Source organism: Chanos chanos, chromosome 7, assembly GCF_902362185.1.
Source record: "Chanos chanos chromosome 7, fChaCha1.1, whole genome shotgun sequence".
Lineage (NCBI taxonomy): Eukaryota > Metazoa > Chordata > Actinopteri > Gonorynchiformes > Chanidae > Chanos > Chanos chanos.
In genome coordinates, this window is record NC_044501.1 from 175,386 (window position 1) to 185,385 (window position 10,000).

Here is a 10,000-nt window from a genome sequence, read left to right on the forward strand (position 1 = left end):
ATTTTATTTCAACGATAAACTACAGTGTCAAGGACAAACTACAGTGTCAAGGTTATAAGGTGACACACACACACACACTCTTACACACACCCTTACACACACACACAGACTTAAACATGTACATCCATAATTAAAACAGACATAGTAACATAACACACACCTGTATACGTTCTGTGTAATGGTCAAGCAGAAGAACTCCTGAGCTGGTGACTTTCCTGGTCTCCACCATTGTTTTCAAATCAGCCAGCAGACTCATGTGCTTGGACATGTCAGTGGCCAACACCTAGAGAGGACCGAGGATTTAATACCATGTCTGTACTGCATCTACAAGCTCTGCTCCAACTGGAGCTTAGCTTTACCTTTTGTCCCACCACCTGGTTTGATCGGAAATCATAACTCTCAGATTACTGGCCTGCTCACCACAGTCAGCCCTGTCTCACCACAGTCAGCCCTGTCTCACCATATCGATGACACTGTCAGCCCTGTCTCACCACAGTCAGCCCTGTCTCACCATATCGGTGACACTGTCAGCCCTGTCTCACCACAGTCAGCCCTGTCTCACCATATCGATGACACAGTCAGCCCTGTCTCATCACAGTCAGCCCTGTCTCACCATATCAATGGCACAGTCAGCCCTGTCTCACCACAGTCAGCCCTGTCTCACCATATCAATGGCACAGTCAGCCCTGTCTCATCACAGTCAGCCCTGTCTCACCATATCGATGACACAGTCAGCCCTGTCTCACCAAAGTCAGCCCTGTCTCACATATCAATGACACAGTCATCCGTGTCTCACCAAAGTCAGCCGTGTCTCACCACAGTCAGCCCTGTCTCACCATATCGATGACACAGTCAGCCCTGTCTCACCACAGTCAGCCCTGTCTCACCATATCAATGGCACAGTCAGCCCTGTGTCACCACAGTCAGGCCTGTCTCACCATATCAATGACACAGTCAGGCCTGTCTCACCATATCAATGACACAGTCAGGCCTGTCTCACCATATCGATGGCACAGTCAGCCCTGTGTCACCACAGTCAGGCCTGTCTCACCATATCGATGGCACAGTCAGCCCTGTGTCACCACAGTCAGGCCTGTCTCACCATATCAATGACACAGTCAGGCCTGTCTCACCATATCAATGACACAGTCAGCCCTGTCTCACCATATCGATGGCACAGTCAGCCCTGTGTCACCACAGTCAGGCCTGTCTCACCATATCAATGGCACAGTCAGCCCTGTCTCACCACAGTCAGGCCTGTCTCACCATATCGATGACAAGCTTGCGCAGGCTCTGACGCTGCCGCTTGCTCAGGTTCTGGAAAATGTCACAGTTCTCCTGATGGAGCAGCTTGAAGCCGACGGCCAAGTGATGGTTCTCCAACACAGACTCGTCATTATACATCAGTGCCAACTCTGAGTCTGAGACAGACAGAGGGAGAGAGAGAGAGTGAGAGAGAGACAGAGGGAGAGATTGAGAGATTGAGAGAGAAAGAGAGAGAGAGAGAAAGAGAGAAAGGGAGAGGAGGGGGGTATTTTAACCATATTTTAATGGTACATTGATAGAGCAGTGTATCTTCTCCTTCCTGACAATTTTACATAGTTGGAGAGATTGTTATAGACTAGAGAGAGTGTTATAGATAAGAGACATTGTTATAGACTAGAGAGATTGTTATAGACTAGAGAGATTGTTATAGCAGAGCAGAGATGTACAGAGAGCCCAGTATTTGCATTTGTATTTGTATCTGCATTTGTGGAGGCAGCAAAATTATTTGTATTTGTATTCGAATAACACTAATTCGAGTAACAATCCTGTTTTTTTTGTTTTTGTTTTTATTACACTTCAAATTTTAGGATATTAAAGTGTTAATATAGGCTAAGTGTTCTTCAGTAAACTATTATAATAATTATGAACTCTTAAATGTAATACTGGTTTACGGTTTTCAGAAACCCAGCAATAAACATGTATAACCATAATCATCATAGAAAAGAAAATCATTTTAAAACCAACATTGAGTTCCTAATCCAATCAAAAAAACAAATGAACTAAACTCTAAACTAATAAATGTCTATGTGAATATTGTGAACCTCGCTACCAACCGCCCTAATTGAGGAACACAACCATGACACTGCCAGAGCTAACGTAGGCTAATCTCCTACATGGGTTAGGGTTAGTTATGTGAATTTATATTTTATTTAGTATAGGGTTAGGGTTAGTTATGTGAAGTTATATTTTATTTAGCATAGGGTTAGGGTTAGTTATGTGAAGTTATATTTTATTTAGTATAGGGTTAGGGTTAGTTATGTGAAGTTATATTTTATTTCGTATAGGGTTAGGGTTAGTTATGTGAAGTTATATTTTATTTCGTATAGGGTTAGGGTTAGTTATGTGAAGTTATATTTTATTTCGTATAGGGTTAGGGTTAGTTATGTGAAGTTATACTTTATTTAGTATAGGGTTAGGGTTAGTTATGTGAAGTTATATTTTATTTAGTATAGGGTTAGGGTTAGTTATGTGAAGTTATATTTTATTTAGTATAGGGTTAGGGTTAGTTACGTGAAGTTATATTTTATTTAGTATAGGGTTAGGGTTAGTTACGTGAAGTTATATTTTATTTAGTATAGGGTTAGGGTTAGTTATGTGAAGTTATACTTTATTTAGTATAGGGTTAGGGTTAGTTATGTGAAGTTATATTTTATTTCGTATAGGGTTAGGGTTAGTTATGTGAAGTTATATTTTATTTAGTATAGGGTTAGGGTTAGTTATGTGAAGTTATACTTTATTTAGTATAGGGTTAGGGTTAGTTATGTGAAGTTATATTTTATTTCGTATAGGGTTAGGGTTAGTTATGTGCAGTTATATTTTATTTAGTATAGGGTTAGGGTTAGTTATGTGAAGTTATATTTTATTTCGTATAGGGTTAGGGTTAGTTATGTGAAGTTATACTTTATTTAGTATAGGTTTCACAAATAATGAAATACTTAATCTTTTTGCCACATCAGCACCACATTACGGCAGACTGCTCCCCTGATCCTCTTCTGCTCTTCTGAAATTACAACCTTATCCTCATAATATTAGGACCTTATCCTCGTAATATTATGACCCACTAGTGAGATCACTGACTCTAGTACTATAACTCTGTGCCCCAGTATGGGAGCAATCAGGTTACTGGTGACCAGAACTCTCCCCCTATAGGACAGCTGGGGCAGGACCCATGTCCATTTAGACGACTCTCCACACACCTTTTCCCCTGCTCCCTCCCAAGTCTTTTCATGATGCCCTGCAGTGCCTAAACAGACCTCCAGGCATTTAATGCCTGTCCTGCCCCACTGCAGAGCTGACTGCCATTAGGAACTTTATAAAGTTGATGAGCATGGACCAGCGTGTCCATATAATCCTTTAGACCCTTAGACAGACATCTAGAGAGTATGTTATGGTCAGTGTTGAGTTTGAGTATACCATTAAAATTCTCTCAAAACATGAGCTACATGATATTGTTTTTCTCATGTTTTACCAGTTCTACAAACTCTGTTAGTTTAGAAACTCGGTAAATATTTAATTTTGTTGTCCATCAGAACTGCTGCCACAAAATGATACTCAGTAGTGTCAATGAATTACTGACACCTCATCAGTATCAGCTGCACTCTGGTCAGCTCCTGACATTCTGTAATCAGAATTTCACACCTTAGACTGAGCTCATCCCAGGTTAGACAGGCCTGTAGGTATCTCCCTAAGATGAGTCACAATCACATGTACTGTACACATCTGCATAAAAATCTATGCCAATCTTCTGTCGTCAGATTCACATTAAAATCCCAATGATGAAGCACCTGCCTGTACAGCCATGTCTTTCTTTCCAAATTAAAGACGGAGCTTGGAGTGTCCATACTGATAAAACAAGGTCTGACAGTAACTATATGATGATAACAGAAAAACAGTAGGTGACATTCTCAATACCACATTATTATTACAAATTCTTGTCATCTTCTGGCTGGGACACAATATCTGAAAAATCAGAGAGAGAATCATCACCTCAACGTTATGTGCAATTGTATGAACAAGGGCTTCCTCAACTAGTACCGGTGATCATGACACCTTTGACTCCATTCTCACCATTCACTTCATCATCTTCATTTTTTCCTATCAATAACAATGATGCATTCAACTCCATTCTCATCATTAACTTCACCTTCTCCACTTTACCCTATAATAATAATAATAATAATAATAATAATAATAATAATAATAATATTTACTTTACCCTATCACTAACAATTTTGACTGTGGAACAGGCAGTGGGCGACATGACAGTGTTATACCGTGACAGGCTTTACTTTTATGTACGATGCACTTTTGAGAGATGTCAAGAGCTTTGTGATACAGAGCTGCTGCAATGCTGACAACACTCACACTCTCCCAGACTTAGTTACTTATAAAGTAACTCAACACTAGGGATGCGCAATCCGACTTTTTTAGTCCCGATACTGATACCAATACCTAGGCTTAGGGCATTGGCTGATACCGAGTACCAATCCGATACCAGTGTTTAATTAATAAGCTGTGTGCCTCACTGTGTGGAAGAGACTGGGATCATTCTTTTATGTGTAAGGCAACATCAGGCTTGACTGAAACATTGCTTTCCTAACTTTGTAACACAAAACGTAACAAATACATGCATACATATATTATATTTATTTTTAAAATGTATTTTTTTCGCCTTCACACTATCACTGTGAAGTTTCTCGCGCCTTTGCAATGCCCCCGCCAATGTTAACTCTGCTTCTTTCGAATCGTCATGTTTTGATTTGACTGTTGTGGCCTGTAAAGCCCTTTGAGACTGTAAACAGTGATATTGGGCTCTAAATAAACTTGAACTTGAACTTGAACTTTTTCTGTCTGGTTGAACTCGCTGTGTTCTTTGGCATGATGCCTCTGGAGGTGTTTCCCCTTTCCACACTATCCTGGGTAAATCTGAATTTCCACACTATCCTGAGTAAATCTGAATTTCCACACTATCCTGGGTAAATCTGAATTTCCACACTATCCTGGGTAAATCTGAATTTCCACACTATCCTGGGTAAATCTGAAAACGCGTAATTATTTTTTCCATTTAGCCCTTCCATCCACACTACAACTGCTGGATTGTTGAGATGTAATTTTTAGAAATGCTGCTCCTTCCACCCCCAAATCCCTGGACACAGTCTCTTATTCTTATTCCAGATTTATCACTGGTGATAGGTATGGTCCTCACCATTGTGTCCTGTATGATAAAGTGGGTTGGTCATCTTTGGCAGAGAGGCGAAATAACCACTGGTTCTGTTTCTTTACAAGGCAATGGTCTGAAAACTACCACCTTACATCTCAAGACTGGAATTCTAGACCTTATTGAATCCGCTCAAATGACTGGCCCCCGCGTTCGCTCTGAACTTTCTACCCTATTGTGGACAATTCAAATTTGTAACTGTTTTCTCTGACTTCAGCTAGACTTCAGCTGGAAATTTTACCTGTCTTTTGACAGTACTTTATTGTCCTAGTTTGTTAATGTTACTGTTTTATTGGTTTTATTTTGTTTTATTTATTTTACAGTTTTAATCATTATGTTTTATTGGTATTTCTAATCTTGGCATCATTGAAAATGAGGGTTACCCTCAATGTATCCCCAAGAAGTAGGTTGAAGGTTGAATGAATGAATGAATGAATGAATGAATGGGAAAAAACACGCCCAAGCTTACTTATACTGCAAGTAAACACTCCCAAACTTACTTATGTTTGTAATTCAACACTCACACTCTCCCAAACTTACTTATACTGTAATTCCAAACTCACACACTCCCAAACATACTTACTTATAATGTAAGAAAACTTACACACTCCCAAATTTGCTTGTACCATAACTAAACACTCACACACTCCCAAACATACTTATACTGTAACTCGACTTTACAGAATGCTCCCAGACTTACCTATACTGTAACTAAACACTCGCATACTCCCAAACTTACTTACTTATACTGTAACTCAACACTCTTCCCCTTCGTGATAACTTGACTGTACGCAAAGCGCTGCACAGCAGAAAAAGAATTGGTTCCAACAAAGGCTCAGAAGCATCGACAAGAGCTAAACAAACCCTCGTCATAAAAATGAGAGAATCACTTCATGAGATCACTCAAGTAAATCCTGGAAGGAGGTGACACACAATAACCTAATAACAATAACTTAACACACAGTAACCTAACACACTATAATCTGACTAACACACAATAACTTAGCTAAACTTTAGTTTTATCTAATTAAAGAAATTATCCTGAGTAAAACAGTGAAAATCCGGGATGTAAGAAGACTGATACAAACCGCTGAACAAAGCTGTGATATAACTTTGTTTTTGCTTTTTGTAGCGTTAGCATTGCTGGAGCACTTGTGCTGCTTTCAAATCAAATCAAAATCATTTTTAAACATTTTAAAGAACCGTATGTTGCTTCAACCTACTTAACAGACTTGTTCTCTCTTTTCTGGCTCTTTTCTTTTCTTTTCTGCTCTTCTCTTATCTCTATTCTACCCCAACATTGATGTACCTATTCTGAGGTCTACAAGGTACCAGTCCAAAGCACCTCCTCCCAGCACAAGGCCTGTGTACTCCTGTCACTCCTGCCCAGACCTTCTGCAAGATCCCAAAGTCAGATCTAGAATCCCTTGATCCCAACCTGAGCGGGTGGCCCACCTGTGATGCTGACTCAATCTGCTTGTGGAACCAAGATTAAACTGTCCTTATGCCCACATCATAATCCCAGCATTAACTATAGTACTGCTAACCATGTACTCATTATACAGTGTATCTTAAAGTCAACTTATTGATATGAACACCGTTCGATTATCAAATCAATCTATATCCCATAGCATCCAGATCTCTGAGAACCATCTATATCATGAATCTTTTATACTGTAAATATAAAAAAGGACACGCTGTAAACAATTTTTTAGGCCAGTAAATCTAGTAAATAACCCTAACTCTATGTGTCTCTACTCTATGTGCCTGGATTCCCTCTGCATTTGCAACTCTCACTCATAAAAAAATCTGATCCAAACATCGAAAATCAGCTCACTGAAGAACAGAAACACCTACCTGCTAAACAACCTGAAGTTTTAAGGTTAGTTTTTAAACTACCTGAAGTTTTAAGGATAAGGGTTTTGACAGTGAAGTGGCACCAACCTGACAGAGCCTGCGAACTGTCCAAAATGGTCGATCTCACACTCAGTGTCAACATTACAAATAATCTGTCCAAAATGGTCGATCTCACACTCAGTGTCAACATTAGAAATAATCTGTCCAAAATGGTCGATCTCACACTCAGTGTCAACATTAGAAATAATCTGTCCAAAATGGTCGATCTCATACTCAGTGTCAACATTAGAAATAATCTGTCCAAAATGGTCGATCTCACACTCAGTGTCAACATTAGAAATAATCTGTCCAAAATGGTCGATCTCACACTCAGTGTCAACATTAGAAATAATCTGTCCAAAATGGTCGATCTCACACTCAGTGTCAACTTTGGAAATAATCTGTCCAAAATGGTCGATCTCACACTCAGTGTCAACATTAGAAATAATCTGTCCAAAATGGTCGATCTCACACTCAGTGTCAACATTAGAAATAATCTGTCCAAAATGGTCGATCTCACACTCAGTGTCAACATTAGAAATAATCTGTCCAAAATGGTCGATCTCACACTCAGTGTCAACATTAGAAATAAACGGTGGCACACTGGAAATTGTGACCCCCGTTGCTATAGAAACTAGCAACAAAATAAGGAGAAAAATTCCACTTACCCAGATTCCTCCGAGAAAAAGACATAAGTACCTTGTTTATGCTGAAACATCCTTCACTGTTGTACCAAGTTCATCTAAACAGCCTGTGATGGAGCAGCAGGATGACACACCCCTATGACATCCCAGCCTTTTGCCAGAAAGAACCCCCAAAACGGACTAAACCTTTGTCAACCACATAACCAAATACCCGACACTAATGTTATTGATTGGTGCTGTATTGGAGCCATACTGGTCAGTTCTTACTTGTATTGATGAGGAACTGGTTGGAAACTCCAGGATGATCCACATCATGAATGGCTGCAGCAAAGAGAGTAGCAAGAACCTCCAGATCAGTAAAGACCGCCTGCAAGAGAGAGAGAGAGAGAGAGAGAGAGAGAGAGGGAGAGAGAGAGAGAGGGAGGGAGAGAGAGAGAGAGAGGGAGAGAGAGAGGGGGGAGAGAGAGAGGTGGAGTATCAGTGTGTTGAGGGGGTGAGTTTATGTTTGTGTAGAATCTAACATATTATAAATGGATAAGATAGCCTACAATAAAAATATCCTATCATTAGCACAGTGTTCACTGACTCTCACTAACACAGTGCACACTAACAAACTCACTAACACACTGTCCACTCACAGACTCACTAACACAGTGTTCACTCACAGACTCACTAACAGTGTCCACTAACACACTCATTAACACAGTATTCACTGACACAGTGTTCACTGACAAACTCACTAACACACTCACTAACACACAGTTCACTCACAGACTCACAAAGACAGTGTTCACTAACACACTCATTAACACAGCTTCCACCAAACACTCACTAACACAGTGTTCACTGACACACTCCCTAACACAGTGTCTACTAACACACTCCCTAACACAGTGATCACTGACACACTCACTAACACAGTGATCACTGACACACTCCCTAGCACAGTGATCACTGACACACTCACTAACACACTCACTAACACAGTGATCACTGACACACTCACTAACACAGCTTCCACCGAACACACCCCGATATCAGTATATATGAATAAGCAGGGTGGGGAGGTAGGCAATCTTGGGTGAAATCTTACAGCGAGAGGTTCAATACATGTGAATATTAGTTGGATCTCAAACTGTGTGAAAACAGCATCCATCAGAATATCTGTTTGTGTGGAAATCGGCTGGAGAGCAGACAGACTCACATCGAGAGCAGGGGATGACAGCAACACGTGAACAGACTGAGTGACGTCTGCGGCATGCAGACTGTTGTGGTACGCCACGTTGGCATGGTAATGGTCCTCCAGAGTCATTATGTATGACACAAACGTGTCGACAGGGATATGAAACGACTTCAGCAGCTCCCTCTCCTAAACACACACACACACCGTTAAAACACACACACACCCCGTTAAAACACACACACACACACCGTTAAAACACACACACACACAAATCGCTAAAACACACACACACACCGTTAAAACACACACACACACACACCGTTAAAACACACACACACCCCGATAAAACACACACACACACACCGTTAAAACACACACACACCCCGTTAAAACACACACACACACCGTTAAAACACACACACACACAAATCGCTAAAACACACACACACACCGTTAAAACACACACACACACCGTTAAAACACACACACACCCCGATAAAACACACACACACACACCGTTAAAACACACACACACACAAATCGCTAAAACACACACACACACCGTTAAAACACACACACACACACACCGTTAAAACACACACACATACACATCGTTAAAACACACACACACACACACACATCGTTAAAACACACACACACATCGTTAAAACACACACACACACACACCGTTAAAACACACACACACACACATCGTTAAAACACACACACACACCGTTAAAACACACACACACACACATCGTTAAAACACACACACACACATCGTTAAAACACTCACACACACCGTTAAAACACACACACACACAAATCGCTAAAACACACACACACACCGTTAAAACACGCACACACACACACCGTTAAAACACACATACATACACATCGTCAAAACACACACACACACACACATCATTAAAACACACACACACACACACACATCGTTAAAACACACACACACCGTTAAAACACACACATCGCTAAAACACACACACACACACC

General features: G+C 40.5%; 1 protein-coding gene across 1 annotated transcript in view; it reads right to left on the bottom strand.

The window, feature by feature from the left end:
- Positions 1 to 10,000, bottom strand: part of LOC115817056 (cAMP-specific 3',5'-cyclic phosphodiesterase 4C-like) — a 48,943-nt gene that overhangs the window by 3,017 nt on the left and 35,926 nt on the right. Inside the window, exons 13-16 of the mRNA XM_030780297.1 lie at positions 9,008 to 9,172; positions 8,071 to 8,170; positions 1,267 to 1,421; positions 161 to 283 (exon numbers count right to left, since the gene is read on the bottom strand). Coding sequence (XP_030636157.1) covers positions 161 to 283; positions 1,267 to 1,421; positions 8,071 to 8,170; positions 9,008 to 9,172 — 543 coding nt within the window. The remainder of the gene's footprint in view (positions 1 to 160; positions 284 to 1,266; positions 1,422 to 8,070; positions 8,171 to 9,007; positions 9,173 to 10,000) is intronic.